The sequence below is a fragment of the Vipera ursinii genome (assembly GCF_947247035.1).
Source record: "Vipera ursinii genome assembly, chromosome: 14".
In the NCBI taxonomy this organism is placed as follows: domain Eukaryota; kingdom Metazoa; phylum Chordata; class Lepidosauria; order Squamata; family Viperidae; genus Vipera; species Vipera ursinii.
In genome coordinates, this window is record NC_139527.1 from 8,006,924 (window position 1) to 8,034,416 (window position 27,493).

General features: G+C 42.8%; 1 protein-coding gene across 1 annotated transcript in view; it reads right to left on the reverse strand.

Annotated features, from left to right (window-relative positions):
- ADGRD1 (adhesion G protein-coupled receptor D1) overlaps nucleotides 1-27,493 on the reverse strand; it is a 121,191-nt gene that overhangs the window by 38,552 nt on the left and 55,146 nt on the right. Inside the window, exons 15-19 of the mRNA XM_083373240.1 lie at nucleotides 25,045-25,118; nucleotides 22,302-22,425; nucleotides 13,643-13,746; nucleotides 9,966-10,077; nucleotides 4,292-4,445 (exon numbers count right to left, since the gene is read on the reverse strand). Of these exons, the coding sequence (XP_083229366.1) occupies nucleotides 4,292-4,445; nucleotides 9,966-10,077; nucleotides 13,643-13,746; nucleotides 22,302-22,425; nucleotides 25,045-25,118 (568 nt within the window). The remainder of the gene's footprint in view (nucleotides 1-4,291; nucleotides 4,446-9,965; nucleotides 10,078-13,642; nucleotides 13,747-22,301; nucleotides 22,426-25,044; nucleotides 25,119-27,493) is intronic.

Here is a 27,493-nt window from a genome sequence, read left to right on the forward strand (position 1 = left end):
TCCTCCTCCTCCTCCTCCTCCTCCTCCTCCTCCTCCTCCTAAGATGGAAGCAAAGCAATGGCATTGGGTTCTTCTTCTTCTTCTTCTTCTTCTTCTTCTTCTTCTTCTTCTTCTTCTTCTTCTTCTTCTTCTTCTTCTTCTTCTTCCTCCTCCTCCTCCTCCTCCTCCTCCTCCTCCTCCTAAGATGGAAGCAAAGCAATGGCATTGGGTTCTTCTTCTTCTTCTTCTTCTTCTTCTTCTTCTTCTTCTTCTTCTTCTTCTTCTTCTTCTTCTTCTTCTTCTTCTTCTTCTTCTTCTTCCTCCTCCTCCTCCTCCTCTTCTTCTTCTTCTTCTTCTTCTTCTTCTTCTTCTTCTTCTTCTTCTTCTTCTTCTTCTTCTTCTTTCTCCTCTTCCTCCTCCTCCTCCTCCTAAGATGGAAGCAAAGCAATGGCATTGGGTTCTTCTTCTTCTTCTTCTTCTTCTTCTTCTTCTTCTTCTTCTTCTTCTTCTTCTTCTTCTTCTTCTTCTTCTTCTTCTTCTTCCTCCTCCTCCTCCTCCTCCTCCTCCTCCTCCTCCTCCTCCTAACATGGAAGCAAAGCAATGGCATTGGGTTCTTCCTCCTCTTCTTCTTCTTCTTCTTCTTCTTCTTCTTCTTCTTCTTCTTCTTCTTCTTCTTCTTCTTCTTCTTCTTCTTCTTCTTCCTCCTCCTCCTCCTCCTCCAGACATCAGTGGAAGCAGTCCATCCCCCACCATTTAAAAGAATAGAAAACATTAGATCCACCCATTGTCCCATGTGCTGTAGACCTCACTGCCACAGATGGCTGCCATCAGCCCAGCCACAATGCATCTTCTGAATTAGAGTAGGACAAAGCTCCTACATTTTTCACCCTCTCTGCTTCATCAAGCAATTTCATCTCCCTGGAGAGAATTCCCTTTGCATTTCTCTTGTTCTTCTTTGATAGACGCTAAAGATCCATTTTGATGAGAGTTTCTGAATTGAAATAGAGCTTAAGCATGGGGAAAAAATATGATAAAAGAATAAATGCTCATAAATATTCCTGTTAGCCCCAAAAAGAGAGTTCAGCCAAGGTGTTAAACAGCTATAACCTGGCTGATTTCCCCCCCCCCCCAAAGTGCATCTCAGATGTTCCTGGAGTTTAACTCGATTATTTATCAGCTCAGAGTTGCATCGGAGAAGAAAATTAAACAGACGGTTTCTTGGTAAGATAATGAAACTTATGGAGGTGAAATGCAGACTAGTCAACTGAATAACTGGGGAAATAATTCTGTGCATGTAACAGGATTGGCTGCTCAAGTTTCTCTTTGCTGAGGGTGTGTGGGCATATGGGTGTTGTATGTGTTGTAATGAAAAATTAGAAGGTATATTGAGTAAAATACAGACAGGATTTGGTGGATCGCCATAGTTAAATGCAACTGGGATTTGGCTAATCTGAAATACACAGATTGCTTGGAAAGGCTCAATCACTCGAGACAGCAAAGAATTAAATCCATTTAAGGTCATAAGATTGAAATTGTTCTAGGATGTCTCCCGTAGTAAGTGGGTGTCCTCATTTCAATGCTTGGTTGGACATTTAACAGCGATAGATTGGCTATAATAAGATATGTTCAGAATTCTTGCCGAACCGTTGCGAGATTAGAAACAGATGCATTACGATCTTATTTCACTCACGCAAAGTTGTAGCTCAGCTTAAAGTGGAATCCACCTTTAATGTCTCAATTTTATACTGGTGTAAAGCAGGGAGAGTAACAGATGGTTAACGGAAGCAATGAAAATGCTTCTGGTGCTATTATTATACATAGTGTAATCTGCTTCTAAAAGTTCTTGGTAAAATAACCAGGTCCAGATAAAGTCCCTCTCCCCTTAATCTTTAGTTCCCTTTGCTATCATCTATCTATCTATTTATCTATCTATCTATCTATCTATCTATCTATCTATCTATCTATCTATCTATCTCATCTCATCTCATCTCATCTCATCTATCATCTGTCTATTTATCTCTATCATCTATCTATCTACTATCTATCTCATCTAGTTATCATCTGTCTCTATCTATCTATCTATCTATCTATCTATCCATCCATCATCTATCTATCCATCCATCCATCCATCCATCCATCCATCCATCCATCTATCTATCTATCTATCTATCTATCTATCTATCTATCTATCTATCTATCTATCTATCTATCTATCTATCTATCTATCTCATCTATCATCTGTCTATTTATCTCTATCATCTATCTATCTACTACCTATCTCATCTAGCTATCATCTGTATCTATCTATCTATCTATCTATCTATCTATCTATCTATCTATCCATCCATCCATCCATCATATATCTATCTATCTATCTATCTATCTATCTATCTATCTATCTATCTATCTATCTATCTATCTATCTATCTATCTATTTTCCATAACAAGCTCTTCTTTGTCAGAAGGGTGATTTCAAATGCCAAATCTGTGGAATTCTGCACAGCTGGAGATCCAGCTGAGTCATAAGTATATTAAACTTGAAATGAATCGTTAAAAAGCCATAAATATACGCATTTCACATTGCATTTGGGGACAAATAGGTTCCTTAGCAATGGCTGTGAGTGTTGAGCCTCATGACTCTTTAATGTTCATTTCTTGTCCAAAATATCTGGAGCGATGGCTGGATTCAGTCATTCCTCGTTCCTCCCTTAGTTCAGAATAGCTTTTGGGGTACCTGCTCCTCTGCCTTACAATATTATAGGATATATATTTTTTCTGTTTTGGCAAATGTCTTTAGCGCAATCTGATTTGAATCCAGAGGATAAGAAGCAGAACTACAACTTGTAATATAAAAAGGACTTGTGCTTCAAGAGTAAAGGCAATCAAGAAGGACCCCCACGGAGATGTTCTACAAACAGTTGTTTAAACAGAAAAACAGTCTGCCAGATACTTGTCGGTATTTAAAAAACACTCATTTCTAATTTGTTGGAAGTGAATTAATTGTGACGAATATGAATTCTTCCCATTAGGGACAGCTGAATCCCTAGGAATAGACCCCAGAGATGAGGGGTCCTTGGTGCTCTCTGAGCTTGGTTATTTTCTTGCAGATGTTTTATTACCCAACTAGGTAATATCAGCAGCAATGATGATGCTACCTGGCTTAGGTAATGACACGTCTGGAAGAAAACAACCAAGCTCAGAGAGCACCAAGGACTGATAATATTACCTAGGTTGGCTTATGAAACGTCTGCAAGGAAACCACCACGCCCAGAGAGCGCCAAGGAGCCCTCATTTCAACCCTGAACTACAAATATTCTCCATTATTGAGACCCCCAAGAGTAATGCATGGTATGGTGGCCTAGAAGCTAGCAAAGATATGGAGAAGTTCTACCTTTCTTTCGTGGTTTCACAAGCCTGGATTTAGTTCCTGTAAACTGCAATCCAACCAGGAAACAAGCAAACAGGCAGGCAAGCAAGCAAGTCAAATAATGGATAAGTCATTGCTTCAATTAGGGAGCTAAGAAGGTTTGATGCAAAAAATTCAATACTGGCACTTCCCTTCTGGTATTCTAAGATGCTAAGCATGGGTTAATTGCTAGGAGAAGGGTAGAGCGAAAGATTGAGAAGGAAGCAGAAGAACTGAAAGAGATTGTTGTCCAAGTGGGATCATCTGGCTGTCTTGCAACGGAGCTCTCAATCCCAGAGGTAATAGGGCAATTTTCTGATTAGAATCTGAAAAGAGGGAGGGTCTTTTCATTTGTTCATTTATTTATTGGTCCAATTTATTATATTGCCAACGCTTCCTCCCTAAGGTGGGAAAAGCATTCCTCTGGTTCTTTGCCTTTGCAGACTGTTAAGATTTAAGGAGGGTACTTTTTTTCATTCTGATTTAATTCTTCTTCTTCTTCTTCTCCTGCGCCGTCAAGTGGATGTCGAGAGCTCAATGGAACTTGGAATGGAAGTTTCTCAACACAACGCAATGAAAACAACCCTCCCTGGCCATGTTTCTACCATCATTTGATCCTGCAACTGTCTCCCAAATCCTACTTTGGGGGGGATTTCTCAGCTAAATGTCCTCCGTCACGCCTTCTTGCAGAAGAGGCAGGCTCAAAAGAAGAGGAAGGAGAAAAGGAAGAAGAGTAACAGAACTTTTTGTGGGAGACAACGACCCAGGGCTGTGACATTCATCAGTCGATGGTGGATGGCTGCTAAAGAGTTGATGGTTGGCTTGCAAGAACCTTCTTCTACGCCCGTGAAGTCATCATTAATGTCTTTTTTTTTCCTTTTAAGGGTAAAACGAGGCCCGACTTACCCCATCCAATGCCATAGTAGTATAAGAGCTTGTTCTCTTCAGATCCAAAGACTTTGATCACCATACTGTAGAGGTGGAACCCTTCCACCAGCATCCAAGCAAAGGTGCTCAAGAAGAAGAAGTGAAGGAGGATGGCCAGGATTTTGCAGGGCACCTGCAAAGAAGACAAACCAGCCAAGTGAACAGGAAAGATGAGGAGAAGAAGTCTTCCCATCCTCGCCCCAGATGGTCAAAATGGGTTGCACCTACTGAACTCAATAAGAGATGCAGTTTAGTGGTGCCTGCTGTTTCTCTCTCTCTCTCTCTCTCACTCTCTCTCTCTCTCTCTCTCTCTCTCTCTCTCACCCACCCACCCACCCACCATCAGAACAGCCATCCCAAAGGTGCATTTTCAAAAGGCAACTGGCCGTTTTTTCCCCTTGAAGAAGTTTCACTTCTCAACCTAGAAGCTTCTTCAGTTCTCAGCTGAAGTCAGAACTGAAGAAGCTTCTTGGATGGAAAGTGAAACATCTTCAAGGAAAAAGAAAGCCCAGTTGCCTTTTGAAAAAGCACCTTTGGGATGATCATGACCTGGATGGTTGAGACTCTCCATAGACATCCGATTGGCCCCAATCCTCCTGGCCTTAACATCCTGGCCTTGTCATCAAGCCGGGGGCCCTACGACCGTGGGTGAGCCCATTTCATGGTGGATTTGAATGTTCTCAGCTGCTACTTAATGCTATTCACACTGGGACTTTTTTAAAGCATTGGTTGTTCTTAACCTGTTTTTATTTTGTCTTTAATACTTAGCCACCTATGTCTACCAGGCAGATGGACACATGAATGGATTAAATTCATAAATAGGTAAATTCCCCAGAATGGATTCATTCCATGGAAAGTGAGATTCAAATTGCATTAAGAGAAGGGAGCTTTAAGGAGCTCACTAAATATCTTGTCCTGCAGGATTTGCACCAATAGGACATCATGAAATTCTAAAACTATGGCTTCCTTCTTGTTGATTGATGCCTTATTGGAGCCTAAGAAGTTGTGTTAAAGGGGATCCACTAGGCCAGTGTTTCTCAAGCTTGAGGAACTTTAAGATAAGCAGGGCTGGCTGTGGAATTCTGCAAGCTGAAATCCACAGATCTTAAAGTTGCCAAGGCTGAGAAACACTACACTAGGCAGTGGGAAGGAAAAATACCTGATCTTGCTTGGGAAACATCAGGAGCGGTCTGTTTTCCCCCATAGGTTGCAATCTTGCAACATGGATACTGCTTCTGCTCTCCCAAGGAGAATAATAGAGTTGGAAGGGACCTTGGAGGTCTTCTAGTCCATCCCCTCGCTCAAGCAGGAGACCCTATAGCATTTCGGACAAAGGGTTGTCCAATCTCTTCTCAAAAAAGCTCCAGCGTTGGAGCGCCCGCAAAGTCATTCCACTGATGAACTGTGTTCTAACTGCTAAGAGCTGCCTCCGATGAGCTAGAAAGGGTGAGCCTTGGTGGAGCAGTGGGCTGATGCCTCCTTAAGTAACACCAGCTGCCTGCAATTAGTGCAGGTTCGAGTCCCACCAGGCTCAAGGTTGACTCAGCCTTCCATCCTTCCCAGGTAGGTAAAATGAGGACCCAGATTATTGGGGGCAATTAAGCTGACTTTGTAATAATGCCGCTTGGGGGTGTGTGTGAAAGCCCTAATAAGCAGGCATATACATAGAATGAAGGCTACTGCTAAGCTTGTAAGCCACCCTGAGTCTTTGGAGAAGGGCGGGATATAAATGGAATTAAAATAAACATAAATAAAATAAATCAGAAGAAAACTGATGCCATCAGAGAGAAGAGTGGCGGGTTTAAATTGCCACAGGTGAGCAGAAAATCAGATTTATGAGCTGTAAGAGTAACCCAGAGAAGTTGGGTAGAGAATCAGCCACGTTTGATGCCATTTTCCTCCATCCGACCTCTTCGCCCTAGTCCTACTTCATCTTGGTCTAACGTGTCATCACCTTCTTTCCCATCAACTAGAATCCAGACACGGAAGGATTTCTTGTTAGAGAAAGTCACAAAACCTTTTCTTTTCTTTTCTTTTCTTTTTTTTTAAAAAAAACCATTTTTCTTCCCGAACTTCTGTAGGTCAGCATCTCTGCTGCCACCTGTCACACACGCGCGCTTCCTTCTCTTCATTGGAAGAACTGAGCTAAGCTTTTGACACAATGCTGCAAGCTAGACAAACACTGTGAAGTTGCTTAGCAACCGGGTGACTCAGCTTACCTAGCCAACCTTCACTGAAGTCTCACCTACTTGCTGTGCCAAGATTAGAATGCTTCTTCTCTTCTCCAAGACTGGATCCTTCGTGCATTAGAGAGAAAGTTCAAGAGAACTCCAGACCCAACCCACACCTCATTCCCTGTTTCTCTGGATATTTTTTTTATTATTTTTTTTAACTCAAGAACAGTTCCTCCAGACTTCACGAACATATCCAGATTTTCATATGTATTTTGACATTCTCTCATCCCAAGCAGATGTGTGTGTGTGTGTGTGTGTGTGTGTGTGTGTATACATATGCATACATATATATATACATATATACATATATATAAAGGTAAAGGTAAAGGTTCCCCCGCACATGCGTGCTAGTCGTTTTCGACTCTAGGGGCCGGTGCTCATCTCCGTTTCAAAGCCGAAGAGCCAGTGCTTGTCCGAGGATGTCTCCGTGGTCATGTGGCCGGCATGACTAGACGCCAAAGGTGCATGGAGTGCTGTTACCTTCCCACCGTAGCGGTCCCTATTTTTCTACTTGCATTTTTACGTGTTTTCCAACTGCTAGGTTGGCAGAAGCTGGGACGAGTAACAGGTACTCACTCTGTTACGCGGCACTCGGGATTCGACCCACCAAACTGCCAACCTTCTGATCGACAAGCTCAGTGTCCCAACCCACTGAGCCATCGTGTCCCTACATATACACATATACATATACATACATATATATACATATATATAGAATCTACGAAAACAAATATATATATATATATATATATATATATATATATATATATATATATATATATATATATATATATATGTTTCAAATGTTAACTCTTTAGATGACGACTAATAAGTCAGAAATGCATCTCAGTTTCCCTTTAATTCTTTGTTAGTAATTTACACATATATATATATATATATACATACATGCATACATACATATATATATACATATACAGAGTGCTTTTTTTGTAAAAGAAAAAGGTGTCAGAACTCACACATGTCATACAACCCGCCTTGCTTACCCTACAAGGTTCCTGGATCTATAGGCTACCCAGAATTGTGATGGTGTTATTTGACCAACCCACTTCCAGATAGAGACTGCGAGATGGTCCTTCTGAGGACTATTCACATCAGTCCTAAATCAAGAGAAAAGCTGATCTAAACTGCAGAAGATGTCCATCTATCTAGAAGAATGAGATTCTTCCATATTCACCTGGGTTGGGAAAGGCTAGTCTAGATCAGGAGCTTGGAAACTAAAATCCTCCAGATCTTGCTGAGTCCAAGGCAGCATGTTTAGTCAAAGATTTGGTAGCCAAACAATATTTAGAGGTTCATATATCTCAATCCATAAATTTAACATGTCGTTAGAATTACAGGAAGGTGCACTTCCAAACTAACATCGAAATGGGACAAAACAAATGTAACGCTGGAGGAAAGAAAATATGAATTACTAAGTCACTGAGTACAACCCATTTATTTCTAACTTGCCTTTTTTTTTCTTAACCGGCAGAATGCACAACACCACCCCATAATAATAATAATAATTTCAGAGCACTGCAGGGGGAAAAAATGGCAGCCTCTGTACGCCATCCTCTCAAAGTGACGAATAGAGAAAATTTTGCTGCTATTATTACTTTATCTATTTTTCTCTCTCCTAGGACCGGAAAAAGTTGTCAAACTGACAACTCGGGTCTAATAAAGTGAAACCAGATAGAATGTTATGTTGAGTGAACGAAATCGTTTTTGTCTTTTGTAGGTGGGAGCCAAGCCTGTTTTATCGATATTCACACATACGCAAGAGGAAAAAAACCAGGAAATATTATCAGTAAAAACAACAACAACCCCAAATACCAATTTTTTCTTCGCGTTGTATTGCCTCTCTGCTGTGCTGTTTTTCTCCCAGGGAAATAAACGGGGGTGTGTGTGTCCCTTTTTGACCATAGCTAGGAGAATTTCCAATGAAACCACATGAGTATCATTATGATTATTAATAGCATTAATTATCGAGTTAAACAGCAACCACTGTGTTATGATTAATCTCTGCCTTTATTTTTCGGTGCGAATCAAAGAGAAAACACAAACATTTGTCACGTTTAGCGTGTGCCGACTATTGTCGAACAAATGTGAAATGAACAACCTGCTTATTTAAATGCCAGAGACATTATATGCCTGTCAGCGCGGTGTCCGCCATATAATGAAGCGGGGACAAATTGTCTAAAAATAAAGAGGGCTCTGCTTTAAAAGGCCGGGCCTGCTGTTCATAAGACTAAGGAGTGCAGAATTGGGTGACAACGTGCATTGTCAGGCGGGAACGGTTCAGTTTAGGCAAAATTGGGTGGAAGAGATAAATATTTGGATAACCCTTGAAACATTTCTCAGCTGAGCGGTGTGCTGTGAAAAGTGAAAAAGAAGGACCAGGGGTGACAGGATCGCCGTCTTCCAGTACTTGGGGGGCTGCCACAAAGAAGAGAGGGGGAGCCAGTTTATTCTCCAAAACATCTGAAGGCAGGACAAGGAGCAATGGATGGAAACTAATCAAGGAGAGAAGCAATCTGGAACTTAACAGTGATGACAATCAACCAGTGGAACAGCTTGCCACCAGAAATTGTGGGCGCTCCATCACTGGAGGGTTTCAAGAAGAGATGGGACACGCACTCGTCTGAAATGGTACAAGGTCTCCTGATTGAGCAGAGAGTTGAACTAGGTTTTCAAACTTGGCCCTTTTATGACTTGTGGACTTCAACTCCCAGAATTTCTCAGCCAGGCACACTGGCTGTGGAATTCTGGGAGTTGAAGTCCACAAGTCATAAAAGGGCCAAGTTTGAAGACCCCTGAACTAGAAGACCTCCAAGGTCCCTTCCAACTCTGTCAGTCTATGTTCTATAATTAGCTGGATGAATTAACATCAATTATGATTGAGATGTGTTTGAATATAAGTAGCCTGGATTGGTAGTTCGGCTGTTGATTTGATCTCTGAGCTTGGCGATTTGGCTGCAAACATTCTGTCTCCATTTGGAGGGGACATCTTCAGTGGGCTTTGAACTGTGCTCATGTGACCATGACTCAGAAACATCTGGACAAGTGACACCCACACCAACTTACATCACACAAAAAGGTACTTAAAGGCCAGTGCTCTGACAGATGAGCACAATTCAAAGCGCACTAAATATAAATGGAGACGAAACATTTGCATCCAAATTGCCAAGCTCGGAGATCAAACCAGTAGCCTATAAATTATGATAAACTGTGGGTGCTCTGTCACTGGAGGTTTTCAAGAAGAGACTGGACAGCCATTTGTCTGAAATTATATAAGGTTTCTTGCTTGAGCAGGGGGTTGGAGTAGAAGACCTCCAAGGTCCCTACCAACTCTGTTATTCTATGATTCTCCATCATTGCTGGGTTGATGCCCGATTCAGAAGAACATCCATTTCACTCACCGTCCCAGGGTCAAACTGGAAGCTGATTAGGAGCAAGATCTGAGCCACCAAAACAGCAAATGAAAGATTGGCATGGATGTGGTAACGCTGGTTGCGGATGGTACTGACAGAGCTGGGGGGGGAAAAGCCACATCCATTAGTATTCTGAAAATTAAAATATTGGGTTGGGGAGTTCTGGGAGTGCTTTGAAAATTAAAATAGTTCAGTAGAGTACTGGGAGCTGAGGTCTACCCATCTTAATGTCCACCCACCTTAACAACTTGCCTCCAGAAGCTGTGAATGCTTCAACACTGGAGGTTTTTAAGAAGAGATTGGACAACCATTTGTCTGAAATGGTATAGGGTTTCCTGCCTGAGCAGGGGGTTGGACTAGATGACCTCCAAAGTCACTTCCAGCTATTCTATTCTATTCTATTCTATTCTATTCTATTCTATTCTATTCTATTCTATTCTATTCTATTCAACCAATTATGAAGAACACTTTCCCCAACGGAAAAAAAAATGTGTCGAGGATTTATTTACTTTCAGATGGTGATAAAGCAAATGAATCAGACTTCCTGGCTATAGTCCCACAGTGTGTTCGTTCTCTCTCTCTCTCTCTCTCTCTCTCTCTCTCTCTCTCTCTCTCTCTCTCTCTCTCTCTCTCTCTCTCTCTCTCTCTCTCTCTCCTTAATTGGCTTAGCCCTCCAGTTAAGAAGGCAAAGTTACAAAATTAGGTTTTAATTGGGGTAGTATTTTCCTGAGGCCAACCCAGCTTGGCACCCATCCATTGAACTTTTGCAATATTAACTATATTTTGCTGCTTTTTTAAGTCTTTTGATGGACACATCCTCCTTGCAGTCTCAGACAACATTCTTCATACTCAGCAAAGTTGAAAAAAACAGAGGCATCTCCCCTCCTTTCCAAACTGCCTCTGGATTTCATAATCCTAATTAAAACCAAGTGAGAATGTCGAAAGGTTGTTGTGTTCCACATAAGGGAACTAGAATAAATTCCTAGAATTTGCACTCGCCCCTTACAAGCCCAACGAGGGAAGGGAGGAGAGGAAATCTGAGTATTTACCCATTCAATTTTGAGGGTTTTCACCCTAACCTGAGGGATCTTTGGGCTCTTCTGGGCTCAGAAAGCACCAAGGACTCATCATTTCAAATAATTTTCCTTTATTGGTATCAGCCTAACCTTTTGGGGGTTTAAATCAGTGCACATTTTTGCAAATCAGGCTAAGTGATTTCACGTTAATATGTTTGGGTTCATCCTCTTCAGATGTGTAAGCGGGGCTAACTCACTGGATGCAAACGAGGCTCAAATTAAGTGAACAAGATCGATCGAGAAGGCTATTTGCATATTTAGTCAAAATCTGGCACTTCGTAAATACTTCATTGTTGCATTCTCTACCTTGAAGTGATTTGGCTATATATATGGAAATAAGAAAAAGGTATTATTAGCCTCCCCAGAGCACAGTTAAATTGGCATTCTGGAAGACGAAGCAAATATTTCTCAGAGAAGCCTCCAGCTGAGAAGGACCACAAGCTTTGACATTTGCTACACTTGGGTGAATTAAGCAAAATCTCATTGGAATAGCCCGGGTCATTTGAAGGAAGGATCTAGTCTGATCCATGGATTCAACACCATTGGCGAAATCGATGCCATTGGGTTTGGATGAAATGGTCAAGAGGGTGGGATTCCATTCAGATTTCCGAATCGAAGCCCAAAGAGATGTTCCTGCAGCCCTGAAGGATCATCACCAGGGTTGGCTTGGAGGCATCTGATTTGTTCAGTCTGCCAAACCAACTTCAGAAATTTAGACAAATAGCCTCCCAGATGGATCTCCAGACTGTATTTCACACAATTGTAAGGGTGTGCTGGGACTTCATGCAAAAGAGAGTTCTCCATTTAGGTTGCCCAGTAATTCTTATGGATTGAAGCCCAAAGGATAAAGGGGATATGCCCAGTGGGATTCAAATATGTGAACCACCAGTTCTCTGCATGGATGCCACTTCCGGAAGTCCATTCTGGGCCTGGGTAAGGACAAATTAGCTACCGGTTCTGCTGAAGTGGTGTGAACCGGCTGAATCCCACCACTGACCGTAACTCTGAAATTTGCCAGTTAGGCTAGCCTGGTTGAGACATCTTGTTGGATCTTCCAGTCATTATAATCCCCAAACATCTATAAATCATTCTTCTTATCTGCCTACTCACCAAAGGTCTATGGACCACCCCCTTTGAAGGACATCTGGCATGGAAGGCTAAGTTGCACTGCAACTTTGATCCATACCATTAGAAGACAGCAAAGTCTTCCTCACCGCAAAACCAGACTTCACAAATATAAAGTTTTGCAATGTTTCCAATTCAGTTCTGCTCCAATAATAATAATAATAATAATAATAATAATAATAATAATAATAATAATAACAACAACAACAGCAACAACAATAATAATTTCTTTTATTCATTAAACATGAACCTGTCAACTGAACATTCAAACTGACTGACGCTGATGGTTGACATGGGTTGCTGCCAGCATCCTAGGTACCTCCTTAAAATGTAAGATGTTCCAAGTAGCGTAGTTGTTGTTGTTGTTATTGCTATTGTTATTATTATTATTATTAATAATTAAATTTGTAAAGACATTTTTATGAAATGATTCTGGGAAAAGGGGAGTAGGGGTTGCAGAACCCTGAGGGTGGAGTCAAGAGAGGGATCAGCCTAGAATCCCTACATAGCTACAACTAAGTCCAACCTCCCTTGAATTCTGTTGACCCTCACCTAACTCTGAGCAGGTTCTAATCCTTATTTGAAAAGATTCCTGTGCATAGGCTTTTAGCAGTGAATCAGTTTAATTAGTCCTTCAGGTGTGAACCTGGTGTTCTATGCCTGACAAGATGGGTTTCTCTGAAGCAGAGGTCCCCACCTTTCGGGCACCAGGGACCAATTACATGGACAGAGGTTTTTCCACGGACTGGAGAGTGCGTGGTTTTGTGTGCTTTGCTTGTTTGTGTGGCCTGGTTGCTGGCATGCCGTGGCCCAGTACCGGTCCACAGACCAGGAGTTGGGGACCCCTGCTCTAAAGAACTGCACACGGGTGCTTAATTTGTCTCTCCAGCAAAGCATCTTTCTTGCAGACAAATCCAAAGCATTGCCCAACAATCTATAATAACACCCTTATCTTACTTCTGCAAATCACAGACCCTCCTCTTAATTTCACTGCTGGCCCCTTCCTCATTTCAATATCTAGGGGTCAAAGAAATTCTGCTACCTTCTCCAACAGGCTTACTCAAGAGGCCCGAGTCTCTCAATTTTGCTGCAAGTTTGGGACCTGTAGTTTTCAGGCTTTTGTGGGAACGCACCATGGGCAATACCAAACCTCTGTAAATAGCTTGAGAATAAACGACCAGGAAATAACCCGCTATGTTTAAAAGCTTCCCACTTTCAAGAAATTAAAGTAATTTACACCAAACTCAACTGAGTGTTACTAATGTACGGGCAGCATCTCATTAAGGAGGTTTAAGGAATTAATAACCTTTGTATGAAACGCTCAGCACCTGGAAGCATTCAGTCCAGTGGCCTGCAAATGGAGTTGTGGAGGTTTTTTTTTTTAGGGTTCCCCCCTCCCCAACTGACTATCTATATTTCCAGGCTGATATTGGCTCAGCGGGGAGAAAAGTTAAAATTACTCACGACAGAATTGCAAACGTGACCAGGGTGATAGTCAAGCAAAATATGGAAATAGAACATCCGACGTAACTGATAGAAGACAATGCCACCTTGTGTCCATTTGTTAGCTGCACAAAGAAAGAACGAGAAATTATATTTAATGATTCTTCGCTGTCTCCTAACTGGGTGATTAAAAAGAAAAGATACATCCAACTCACACGGTCAAATGTTGTTGTTTTTTAATTAGGACGTTCTCTGGAGATTAAAAAAAATAAATAAATCAAGAACTAGTCCAAGGAACTAAGCCAAGCCAGTTCATTTGACAGGCAAACATCTCAACCATCTGTTAGCGATCAAGAGTTCACAGTTATGACAAAAATGGGAAAATAAATTTTGAATGAGAGGAAGACATCTTCTAGAATCCCTACAGGTTTTGTTTGGGGCTTTTTAAAGTTTAACTGTTCCTGATTTGTAAATTAGACCACGGATTGTTCTTACAAGAGGTCTGTTTGATGCCATCAAGCCAATGTTGACTCTTAGTGACCAAATAGATTTTATTCCAGGAGGATCTGTCCCCAGTTGGTCCTTCAGATCTTCCAACTGTGTGTGAACTTCTGGCTCTCGTTTATTTAGTGAGAATTACAAGGTTGTGGTTTCATTTTCATCTTGATTGGAAACTTCTTTGGAAGACAAAGAAGCAGAAGAGTGGTGGTGATGTGTTTCATACCTAAGGCAGGACTAGAACTCACCATCTCCTGGTGATTGGCTCAATGTCACCCAGCGGTCTTTCATGCCTATGGCAGAACTAGAACTCCCAGTCTCCTGGTGATTGGCCCAAAGTCACCCAGCTGGCTTTCATGTCTCAGGCAGGGCTAGAACTCACTGTCTCCTGGTTTCTAGGCCAGCACCCCAACCCCTACACCAAATTGGCTCTACATTTGCACTTCCACACACTTCAAAGCACCATTTTAAGATCAAATTCCAAGCCCTGCTCAACCGTAGCACTAATCTTAGAGATGAATGCACTTCTGCCAAATGAAAAACCCACCAAGCTCCCTTATTCTGCCCATTTATGAACCAATTTACACGCTCCCTTTGCGGTGAGCCGAGTCTGAAAGCAAAGCAAATTTGCTTGAAGTCATTTTTAATTAATGATGAAAAAGGAGAGCCTTTATGCCACATGTTATTTCTCTAGGGGAGGGAAGCTTGGTTATTATTCTCTGTAATTAGTTTCTCGAAAATGCAGGTGACCACAACAGGAATATTGACTCGCTTGTTGTGTTTCGATAAATATGCATTTGTCTGCTCTGCGATGCCCAACAGAAATTCATTGTGTAGCCTCCAGTCTCTGCGTAGCATCACAAAATCAAGGTCCTTGTCTCCACTTTGTTTAACCTTCCCTGATGCTTTCCTGATTGACTGCTCGTTCAAGGTTCCCACTCCCGAAAAAATCTAATTTCTCCTTCAGATGGAAAATAGCTTTGCCTAGCAAACACACTGCAAATCAAGGCTTGCATCAGAAGGCAGAACGATACCGACCGAGATAAAATATCAGACAGCAAAGGTGGAGGAAATTCAAAATTTGTTTAATTGCCCCTGTGCGAGGTACAAGGACAGTATCTGGAAAGGGTTTCTCCAGAATTTATGATTCTGTGTGAAAAAATTGGGTGGCAGGAGAAATGAAAGGGAAATGTGCAGGTAATCCTCGACTTACGACCGACATTTTGGTTTTTAAGTTTTTAAGTGAGTTTTGACCAGTTTTACAACCTTTCTCACCACCGTTGCTAAGTGAATCACTGCAGTTGTTAAATCAGTAACACGGTTGTTAAGGGAATCCGGCTTCCCCATTGATTTTGCTTGTTGGAAGGTGGCAAAAGGGGATCACATGTCGACTGTCATAAATACAAATCCGTTGCCAAGCGTCTGAATTTTGATCACCTGACTGGGGGGATGCTGCAAGTGCCATCGTAACTTTGAACCGTCACTAAACGAATTGTTGTAAGTCGAGGACAACCTGCCAACCCACTGGAGAAAGACATCGTACCTGGGAATTTAAAATGTATTCTCTAGTTTAGTGATGGCGAACCTTTTAGAGACCGAGTGCCCAAACTGCAACCCCAAACCCATTTATCTATCGTCGGGTGCCAGGTGGGTGTGGCCCATTGGGTGGGTGTGGCTCATTGGGTGGGCGTGGCCCATTGGGTGGGTGTGGCTGCGCTGGTAACCGCACACTGGGAGGGACTAAAAAGTTCAATCAATCAATTCCAACTTTGTGAGATCTTTTTTTTCCCCACGAGAAGTTGAAATTGATTGATTGATTGAACCTTTATTTTTTTGTGCACGTCGGCAGAGGCCTAAGGCGAAAATGTTTTATAAAACCCAGCTGAAGGCCTAGGACTGGGGCGATGGCGCAGATGCCCACAGAGAGGGCTCTGTGTGCCACCTGTGGCACGCGTGCCATAGGTTCACCACCACGGGTCTAGTTCTTTGTTGGTCCCATCCAGAGACCTCTGCACTTCTTCAACCCTTAGAGCAAACAGGATGGATTCCTTTGTAAGGGAGTCAACTTATTTTCCAAAGCACCAGAGGGGGCAGGACGAGAAACAATGGTTGGAAACTGACCAAAGAGAGAAGCAACTTGGAGTTAAGGAGAAACTTCCTGACAGTGAGGACAATCAACCAGTGGAACAGCTTTGCCTTCAGACGTTGTGGGTGCTGCAACCCTGGAGGTTTTGAAGAAGAGACTCGACAGCCACTTGTCTGAAATGGTATAGGGTCTCCTGCTTTGAGCAAGGGGGTGGGCTAGAGAGAAGACCTCTGAGGTCCATTCCAACGTTATGATTCTATACTGAATAAGACCTTGAAAGGTTTTATAGAATAGATACAGCCTCTTAAGATGAGTTAGCTCCTCATTAGGGATGATAGGATAGCAATGTTCTGATATTTGAGGGGCTGCCACAAAGAAGAGGGATGGGTCAACTCTCTACATGGGGCTTCCCTTGAAGACCACTCGGCCCCCAGGGGGAGGGCCTTCTCTGTGGGCACCCCGGCTTTATGGAATCAGCTGCTGGTTGAGCTCCGGATGGCACCTGACCTTCGCTCCTTCCGGCGCGGTCTGAAGACCTACCTATTTGAACAAGCCGGCCTGGCCTGATGGGGGATGTGCTGGGGTTTTTATTGGGGATTTTTATATTATTCTACTGTTTTTAGCTCGGGCTCTTATTTAATTCTTTTTTTAATTTTTGTATTCTGTATTTTTATATGTGCCCTGTTCACCGCCCTGAGTCCTTCGGGAGAAGGGCGGTATACAAATATAATAAATATAAATATATAAACTTATTCTCCAAAGCACCAGAAGGCAAGGACAAGAAACAATGGATGGAAACTAATCAAGGAGAGAAGCAACCTGGAACTAAGAAGGAATTTCTTAACAGTGAGAGCAATCAACCAGTGGAACAGCTTGCCTCCAGAAGTGGTGGATGCTCCATCACTGGAGGTTTTGAAGAAGAGGCTGGACAGTCGTTTGTCTGAAATAGTATAGGCTCTCTTACTTAAGCAGTGGGCTGGACTAGAAGACCTCTGGGTTCCCTTCCAGCTCTATTCCGATTGCAAGCATGTTTTGAAAGACAGGATGGTGATGGAGATACCATCGCCCAACAATCAAGACAGAAGCCATTCAAGTCTCACCCCATGCCCATTTATCACGAGCTTAATAGGACCGATGCCGGTATGAAATCTGAACACCATATGGCCACAGAATCTTCCCACATCGATATATTTAGCCATCCAAAGTAAGAACTGCCATTCCATGGGATTTGCTCTGTGGCCAACGCGAAGCAGAGATGCTAAAATCTTCCGTATGCTTCGGTTTTGTCTCCCTGTTGAAATCTCTGCCTTGAAATACGGCCATTGGCTGCCTCTGTAAATAAGTCAATATCCACTGAAGGCACGATTAAGATTATTTATTTATTACGTCTGCTCTTTATGGAGGTATCCCGAAGAAAGTTTATGTCCAAATTAATTTATGTATTACATAAACGAGTAATTAAATTATATCAGTGGTGATGTGCTAAGCTTGCAAACTCAGCATCCCTAGAAGTTATTTTATCAAGGATTTTAATATGCAGAATAATTCAGATCCGGATGAAAATGCAGGCGCTGCTTATCCTGAATATTTGTAGCTCAGGATTGAACTGGGGTGGGGGTGGCATCTTTGATAACTTGGTTGTTTTCTTGCAGACGTTGCGTTACTCAACTAGGTATCACCAATATTGGATGATGAACGGTTAAGGGCACTAGGCATATTTGGCCTAATGAAGAGAAGGTTTAGGGGCTATATGATAGCTTGCTTCCAATACTTGAAGGGCTGTCACAGATAAGAGGGGATCAATCTATTCTTCAAAGCACCTGAGGGCAGAACAAGAAGCCACGGGTGGAGGTTTGTGAGAGGGAGATGAAACAAGGGAGGAATTTCCTGACAATAAGAAAAAATAAGCAATGGAGCTGCTTGCCTCCTGGAGTCATAGGTGCTCCATCACTGGAGGTTTTCAAGAAAAGATTGGACAACCATTTGCTCAAAAGGATATAAGGACTCTTGCCTTGGGCAGAGGGTCAGACTAGAAGACCTTCAAGGCCCCTTCCAGCCCCATGATTCTATGATCAGCACTAGAAGGGAGGTGGGACTGCTTGAAGCCCTGAAGATGTTACCTAGTTGGATGATGGGATGTCTGCAAGAAAGGAACCAAGCTCAGAGAGCACCAAGTACCTCACAAGTGTTGGTGGAATGCATCTGAGTTTTGGCCACGGCAAAACGTGATGCGGCCTTGGTAGAAGATGGTCTTCTTGTTCCTTCAGAAACAGCAACTGTGGGAGGGATCTTGGAGTCCTAGTGGATGATGACTTGACTATGAGCCAGCACTGTGCAGCAGCAACCAAGAAACCTATTATAGTCCTGGGCTGTATAAACAGAGGCATAGAATCAAGATCACATGAAGTAATATTACCGCTTTATAAAGCCCTAGTAAGGCCACACCTGGATGACTGCAGCCAGTTTGGGTCACCACATCACTAAAAAGATGTTGAGAGTTTGGGGGGAAAAATCAGAGAAGAGCAATGAAGATGATCCAAGGCCTGGAGACTAAAACATACGAAGAACGGCTGCAGGACTTGGGTCTGGCTAGTCTAAAGAAAAGAAGAAATAAGGGAGACATGATAGCAGTCATCCAGTATTTGAGGGGCTGCCCCAAAGAAGAGGGGGTCACGTTATTCACCAAAGCACCAGAGGGAAGGATGAGAAACAATGGTTGGAAACTGATCAAGGAGAGAAGCAACCTGGAATTAAGGAGAAACTTCCTGACAGTGACGACAATCAACCAGTGGAACTGCTTGCCTCCAGAAATCATGAGCGCTCCATTACTGGAGGTTTTTAAGAAGAGGCTGGACAGTCACTGGTATAGGTATAGGGAGCTAGACTAGAAGACCTCCAAGGTCCCTTCCAGCTTCTATTCTATTCTATTCTATTCTATTCTATTCTATTCTATTCTATTCTATTCTATTCTATTCTATTCTATTCTATTCTATTCTATTCTATTCTATTCTATTCCATATTTTCTCTATTCTGTTCTATTCTATTCTATATTTTCTCTATTCTGTTCTGTTCTATTCTATTCTATTCTATTCTATTCTATTCTATTCTATTCTATTCTATTCTATTCTATTCTATTCTATTCTATTCCTGTTGCAGAAAACATTAGAGCCATTGGAGTTAATCTTCCAGTTCTGAAATCTTTGAGTCTCCTTTCCTCTCACTTTTTTTCAATCCCCAAATCTCCTATTAATCTTGTTGTTGAATTCCACCAGTTATAAATGCCAAAGTTTGCTGGCACCATTATGTACCTGTTTTTTTTCCCCTCAGCAAACTGCATGATAAAATGGTTGGGTAAACCCTAGAATAAACTTAATCCATTAAATGAGAAACAAACAAAAGCCAAATTAATTCTGCCAAGAACCTAGGGGAAAAAAAAATAAACTACGGTGCTAACCCAAAAATTTATTGCAACTCTGGCCAAATAGAAGTTTTGCCAGAATGGGAAGTTTATTTCATGTTTTCCTTATGTGAAGTGTATAAATCTTTATCAGACACAATTAGTGGTCCTTAGAAAACCTAATACCTGCCTCTCTGTGATAGTCTTCATGGTGAACCATGTTGAATTTGTCTTTTAAATTTTTTCAAAGTGGAAATCACTTAAAGCAACAGAAATTGGTTTCATTGTTTTTATTTTTTATTTTTTTGGAGGGAGCAAAGAACTAATATGTTCTGAATAACTGCATGGAGTAGTCAAACTTTCTTTGGCTATGTGATTGGCAGGCTCCGTGTTTATCAGATTGGCATGTATAGAATTACAGGCGCGCAGTGCAGAATCTCCTATCTGGCACAAATATATTTTTCCCCCAACAGTGAAAAATTCCAGAAAGTGGAAGATAAATTTATCCTGCCTGTAAAGTAAATCAATGCCTATAGAATGAACCAGCCGCTTGTTAAGGAGGGAAAGAAAGCAGGTTGGGGTTTGGGTTTGGGGGGTGGGGGGGGGAAAGGGAGAGAAAAGCAGAAAAAATGGGAAAATGAATCTTTGTGAATAAAACAATTTTGTGGAACTTTGCAAATATTGGCAAGGGGTCTCCCTGGAATAGAACCCTCTGTGCAGAGAAAACACAGGCAAATATTTGAACGCGAAACCATTTGTGGAGGAAGCCATCTCTATAAGCGCTTGCAGCTTTTTCCAGTTAATCATAATTGTATAATTGTCTTCTTCTTAGCCCAGCCAATCGGCACCGAGGTCCTTGGCAAACAAGACGTGGAGATGAATTCCCATTTGCTTAGATGATACAAGGCGGACGTGTGGCCGAGCCAAGGTTTGTGTCATCCATCTGATCCTTGGATCCAGCCCGATTAATTAGGTCCCTTGCCAAAAAAAATGGCAAGAGTCAAACCACCCGGCATGGAGTGTGAACAGCAAGGCTGCCATGTGGGTTGAGATTTTAACAGGGGTCTCTGAGATCCCATGGAACTTGATCCAATCTCCCACTGAGTTGTGGTTCTCCTGCTGTTGGCCCAAGTTACGGCTGAAACCGTGTCCTCTTCTTGCGAAAAATCCCAATTTCACAAAAGGAGTCTGAAAAGCTCAGCTAAATTTCAGCCAGCATTAAAACTCCATGTAGGAAGACGATGTCCGAGGTAACAAAACGGAAATAGAACAGCAGGAGGAAGAACATCGGTTTTTCTTGGAGGTAGCTTAAAAATGGACGGTCCAGAGGGACAGAAAAATGAAAGGAAAGTAGCCTAGCTCCATTACTACTAATTTCGACATGCATCATAACATCACATGCAGAGATAAAAGACGTGGCACTTGTGATGGTGTGACCAGGAACTTCTGCAGATATTACTTAGGAAACAATCTATTTGGCTCTCCTATGTCAGGGCTTTTCAAACAGTGGCACGGGTACCACCTGTGGTACATTGGCACCTGGCAGGTGGTACGCGACCATCCTAGAAAAGTGCTAGCGGGGGAGGGGAATGAGCTGAACCGGTGGCAGCACCGCACAAGCCTGAGCGAGAGACGGCTGGAGCTGCAGGGCTGTCAGGGCTCAGCGGAAGCACCAGGATCAGCGCCAGGCTCCATCCAGAGCTCGGCACTAATCCTGGCACTTCTGCTGAGCCCAGAAGAAGCGCCGATCAGCTGGAATGTTGCAGCATCTCCAGGGTCTTGTGATTTACCTTCAGATGCTTGGCAACTGGTTCATATTTATGACGGTCACAGTGTCCCAGGGTCATGTGAAGTGACCAAACCCTGCTGCAACCACCCAGCAGATGGGGGGGGGAATAAAAACCAAACACCCCCACCCCACCCCCACTGCCAATCTTCAACAGAAATGTTCACGACAATGAAAACCTCAGACAGGAGGAAGAGCGCCGCCGGGCGGGCAGGCAGGTGTCTTGCTCGGCTGTGGCTTTGGTGAACACTTTTTACAGTGCCATTGTAACTTTGAACAGTCAGTAAGCAAACTGTTGTAAGTCGAGGACTACCTGCACTTCATCACTTTTTTTCCTTTTTTTTTGGGTCATCAAGTTTTTGAGACCTTGCTAGGCGACCTAAAAGTGGTACAATGGGTGAAAAGGTTAAAAAGCCCTGGACTAACTTGGAGCATTTGTTAGCTTGAATTTCAAGGCCGAGAAGTTCTAGTTTGGGGGTTCCACCATAAACTTTGCTAGTCGAAGGTCATCTCGCAGTTCCACCTCTACAAGACCATATGTCCCTCGGGAGAAGGGCGGTTTATAAAAACTAATAAATAAATAAATAAATAAATATGACTAGCCACCATTGGTTAGGAAGACCTCAACCTCTATGTCTTGATATTAAACTAAGCCCATTGGTAACCTACCAAGATTCTAGATCAGGGGTCTTCAAATTTGGCCCTTTTATGACTTGTGGACTTCAACTCCCAGAATTCCTCAGCCGGGCATGCCAGCTGAGGAATTCTGGGAGTTGAAGTCCACAAGTCTTAAAAGGGCCAAGTTTGAAGACCCCTGCTCTAGATATTTTTTAAAAAAAAAGAAAGTCTAAATTGATCCAGGTCTATTATTTTGCCTACAAACCACAGTTACGAATATTTTGGCTTGGCTTACCGTTAGTGGCACCACTTGCATCAAAATGGCGAAGCTGGTGAGATGGTTGCACAAGCAGATGGAATAATTGAGGTCACCCCCCTCACGCACACAGCCTTTGTTGGACCAAACACCGCTTCCGTTTCTGCAAAAGATGGACCTACTGTGGTACCTTGGTACTCAATGGCTTTGAAACTCATCGTATCTGATACTCAGCACATTTTGATGTGAACATTTTTCCCCAGTACTCATCGTTTGTTTGTTATTCAGCACACAAGCTAGAACTTGTCGGTGTCGGCTGCTTTGTGTGACTTGCTACATTATTTCTTTTGAGAAAAAAGTTATTTGGTACTCATCATTTTTGGTGCTCCCGGAACCAATTAATGATCAGTACCAAGGTACCCACTGTCCTTTTTTTGTGCCCAAATTATTTATTTAACAATGTTTTTAAGCTGAAAGCTTCTAAAGAAGTGAAACCATAATTAATAATGTGAAACAAATTATGGAGTCGGGCAAGGAGAAGGCAGAGAGGGCTCCATAAAACCACACATCATGCCTCTGATCGCTTCCTATATTGGCTCAATCAGAAACCCCACTCACCCAACCGTATTCCATAATTTTCTGAAAAGAGAAAAAGGACACCATTGCCTGGGTGTTATAATGGGAATGGTGCTGGAAACAAAGATAAAAACCCAGGTTCTAACTTGTCCAGGTTGAGTTTGCATTCAGATGCGCCTGGATTTAGAAAGCTCTGGAGCAGACCAAACAGCAGAGTTGATCATTGACCATTGAGATGAGAAGTGAGATCCAAAAGCTGAGATTTTCTGATTCCCATCCTAGTCTCTTAAAAATTGCACTACCCATCACCAAATGCCTATGGAGATTCTCAGTCATCCAGCTCATAGTTGTGTCAAAGATGCTTTTTTAAGAGGCAACTCCTTAAGTAACACCAGCTGCCTGCCATTAGTGCAGGTTCGCGTCCCACCAGGCTCAAGGTTGACTCAGCCTTCCATCCTTCCGAGGTAGGTAAAATGAGGACCCAGATTGTTGGGGGCAGTTAAGCTGACTTTGTAATAATGCCGCTTGGGGGGTGTATGAAAGCCCTAATAAGCAGGCATATACATAGAATGAAGGCTACTGCTAAGCTTGTAAGCCGCCCTGAGTCTTCGGAGAAGGGCGGGATATAAATGGAAATAAAATAAATAAATAAAATAAAACTGGACTTTCTTGTTTTTCTTTGATGATGTTTCACTTCTTATCCAAGAAGCTTCTTCAGCTCTGACTGGGGAATGGAAGGATTTATACTCCTTGCAGACTGCTGGTCATTTGCATTATTTTAGCGAGTCATTGATGCCACCTGGAGGTTTATCTGTGCTGTCAGGGTCACCTGAGTAGTGAAAATGTATGTGGATCCTTCTTGGAACTGTTGAAAGGACTGTGTTGTAGACTGGAGATAGATAATGTCTCTCAAAACAGAGGGGGAGGGATACGGCATCATCTATATCCAGTCTACAACACAGCCCTTTTCAATAGGTGTGTTGTATAGGTGATGACCTATAAAGCCCTACATGGCTTGGGTCCGGGATATCTGAAGGAACACCTGCTGCCGGCATCAAGTTCCCTTCGTCCAGTGCATTCCCACAGGGAGGGTCTTCTCAGGGTGCCACCGGTAAGAGATTGCCGGCGGACGACACCCAGGGATAGGGCCTTCTCAGTGGGTGCGCCTGCCCTTTGGAACCAGCTGCCCGTGGAGCTTAGGACTGCCCCCGACCTCCGTTCATTCCGCCGGGACCTGAAGACCTGGCTCTTCGAGCTCTCTGGCCCAGGCTGAGGATTAATCTTATTTTAACTGGGGTTTTATTTATACAGGGACAAATATAATTTTTTTAAACTTGTTTTTAACTTTTGTATTTTGGTTTTTAATTACCCTGTAAACCGCCCTGAGTCCTTCGGGAAAGGGCGGTATATAAATGTAATAAAATAAATAAAATAAATAAATAGTTCCAAGAAGGCTCCACACCCATTTGCACCACTCAGGTGACCCTGAGGACAAAGATAAACCTCCAAGTGGCATCAACAACTCGCTAAAAGGATGCAAACGACCAGCTGTCTGCAAGGAGTATCAATCCTTCCATTCCCCACCATCCAGTCAGAGCTGAAGAAGCTTCTGGGATGAGAAGCGAAACGTCTTCAAAGAAAAACAAGAAAGTCCAGTTGCCTCTTGGAAAAGGATCTTTGGGATACCCATCACCAGATCCGCAGGTCATCCCAGCCCCATCTTCTAGGCGTGGGAACATTCCTCGAAGCTACCCATCAGATAAAAATAATGTCCTCTGGTTTGGCAGTCAGGAGCTCAAACTTGTCTCTCCAGCCGCAAATATTGGGCTTCGTAAGATTCAGCCAAAGGATGATAGCTTAAGGGATGGTGCCAGTCCCAAAAATGCCATATGGACGGGCTGCATCACACCAGTATTCCAGTGGTTTTCCCTTTTTGTTTTGCCAGATATGAAGGGGTTTTGGTGTGTGTTTTTTTTTTCAAAACAAAAAAATACTGCTCCCACCAGACTTAAGTTAATAATGACCTAGTCCTCTGTTTTAGCTTTGCTGTCGAGAAGAATTGTGATTTCATTATTTGAATTATTTCATTATTTATTTCATTATTATTTATCTTCTTCCTGTGGAACCAGGAGGCAGGTGGGTGAGCAGGTGACACGGGGTGGGTGCACATCGCAACAAACAAGTTTTATACCAGGATGACACTCACCTGTAATCCAGAAAGGCGCAATAGAGTCTCACTTGATTACTCCGGTTGGTGGCTTGGCTGTACTGGAGGGGCGTCTAGAAAGGAGGAGAAATGGGTTGATGACATGGGCAGGGGGAGGGAAATGCTCTTTTTGTTTGCTTGTACGCTTGCGCTCCCAAAGGAGGTCCACGTCTTTGCGAAAACGGGATGAGATAAACTTCAGATTGGGAGAAAACGATGAGATGGGAGAAAACACATCAAGAGCTTGACTGTTCTAGGCAGAGGCTACTCTGTGCTTCGGTCTTCAAAATCTGGATTTGAAGTCTTTGGTGTATTCTGCTGATATTTTGTTTGCTGAATTATTGTGTCAATCCTTCCTTCCTATTTTCCCTCCCTCCTTCCTTCTCACCCTCTCATTGCCCTTCCTTCCTTCTTCTCATTCCTATCCCTCCTTTCTTTCCTTCCTCCCTCTTCCTTTTCTCCTTCCTTCCTTCCCTTTTTCTTCCTTTCTTCTTCTCATTCCTATCCCTCTTTCCTTTCCTTTCCTCCTTCCTTCCCTCCTTTCCTTCCTTCCTTCTCATTCCCCTCCCTCCCTCCTTTTCTTCTTCCTTCCTTCCCTCCCTCCTTTCCTTCCCTTTTCCTTCCTTCCTTCTTCTCATTCCCATCCCTCCTTCCCCTCCTTCCCTCCCTTCTTCCCTCCCTTCCTTCTTCCTTCCCTTTTTCCTTTCTTCCTTCCTTCTTCTCATTCCTATTCCTTTCCTTCCTTCCTTCCCTCCTTCCTTTCATTCCTTCTTCTTATTCCCCTCCCCCTTCCCCTCCCTCCCTCATTTTCTCCTTCCTTCCTTCCCTTTTCTTTCCTTCCTTCCTTCTTCTCATTCCTATCCCTCCTTTCTTTCCTCCCTCCCTCTTCCTTTTCTCCTTCCTTCCTTCCTTCCCTTTCCTTCCTTTCTTCTTTCTTCTCATTCCTATCCCTCTTTCCTTTCCTTTCCTCCTTCCTTCCCTCCTTTCCTTCCTTCCTTCTCATCCCCCACCCTCCCTCCTTTTCTCCTTCCTTCCTTCCCTCCCTCCCTCCCTTCCCTTTTCCTTCCTTCTTCTCATTCCCATCTCTCCTTCCCTTCCTTCCCTCCCTCCCTCCCTTCTTTCCTCCCTTCCTTCTTCCTTCCCTTTTTCCTTTCTTCCTTCCTTCTTCTCATTCCTATTCCTTTTCCTTCCTTCCTTCCTTCCTTCCTTCCTTCCTTCCTTCTTCTGATTCCCCTCCCTCCCTTCCCCTCCCTACCTCCTTTTCTCCTTCCTTCCTTCCTTCCTTCCTTCCTTCCTTCCTTCCTTCCTTCCTTCCTTCCTTCTTCTGATTCCCATCCCTCCTTCCCTCCCTCCCTCCTTCCTTCCTTCCAACAATCTCTGCCTATGCCAGACCCTTGGGAAGGATTTGAGAGGTGGACAAAAATGCCAAATCCAGACTGAACCTCCGTCTGACTATAATAATTCTTCTACAACCCTCCTAGGAGCCTAGAAATTAAACTCAACAGAGCTCCATATCTCTATGAAGACTCAGACCGAAGAAGATTATAGCAGAAGATTAGCAATAAAAAACTCCGGGTTTCATATTCTCATGGTAGTGATCCAAATCATATTAAATGTCTACTAGGGATGAAAACAATTAGAAGAATTCCTGGAATTAAGAAATCAGGCAGTAATTCTAATCACCAGGGTGGATGTCTGTATATCTTTTGAGCCATTTGGGAGAGGGAAACATACGATAATTACAAGCTTGCATAACTTTTGCCTGCTACATCACTCTTTAATTTAAAAAAAAAAGACTGGGAAGAAAAAAACAACACACAACATGCCAGGATCAGGTGGGGTGGTCTGTTCTTCATTCTGCATCTGAGCAAAATGTTTTTGCAAAGTTACCAGACAGCTGCAATTTCTTTTTTAACCCCTCCAAATAAAAGTTTTTGGCAGGAGCCCAATCTTTCCACATGAAAATTACAAGCACTCCAGTCCAATTTTGCAGCAGGAAAAACATCTCTAACCAATTTAACCCTTGTTGTATTGGAATGCAAAGGCAGGGAACAGAACAGGTGGAAAGATGGCGCACAGGTAAATAAGCAGGACAGATTGCTGCCTTAAAAAGTTCCTGGGAGAAAGTCTACTGCTATTTTGGAATTTAAGGACATGTTCTATAGATACCATTTCAGTTCAGCCTATATATGGAGGGTTGAAATCTTCTAGCCTTCTGCTGAAATGACATTTGGGTCAATGTCACAATCATACACATGCGGACACACGCCCTTTATAGCACTTCGTACTGTATCACAGTTTGGTCCAAGCGTTTGCAACGTGGCTCTTTTGATTTCACGGTTTCACCCAAACTTGAAAACACTACGATTTCCTAGCAACCCTGCGGCCCCACCAACTTTTCCTGCATTGCATCATGAGAATCTAAGACTCAAGATTGTGAGCAAGCCAG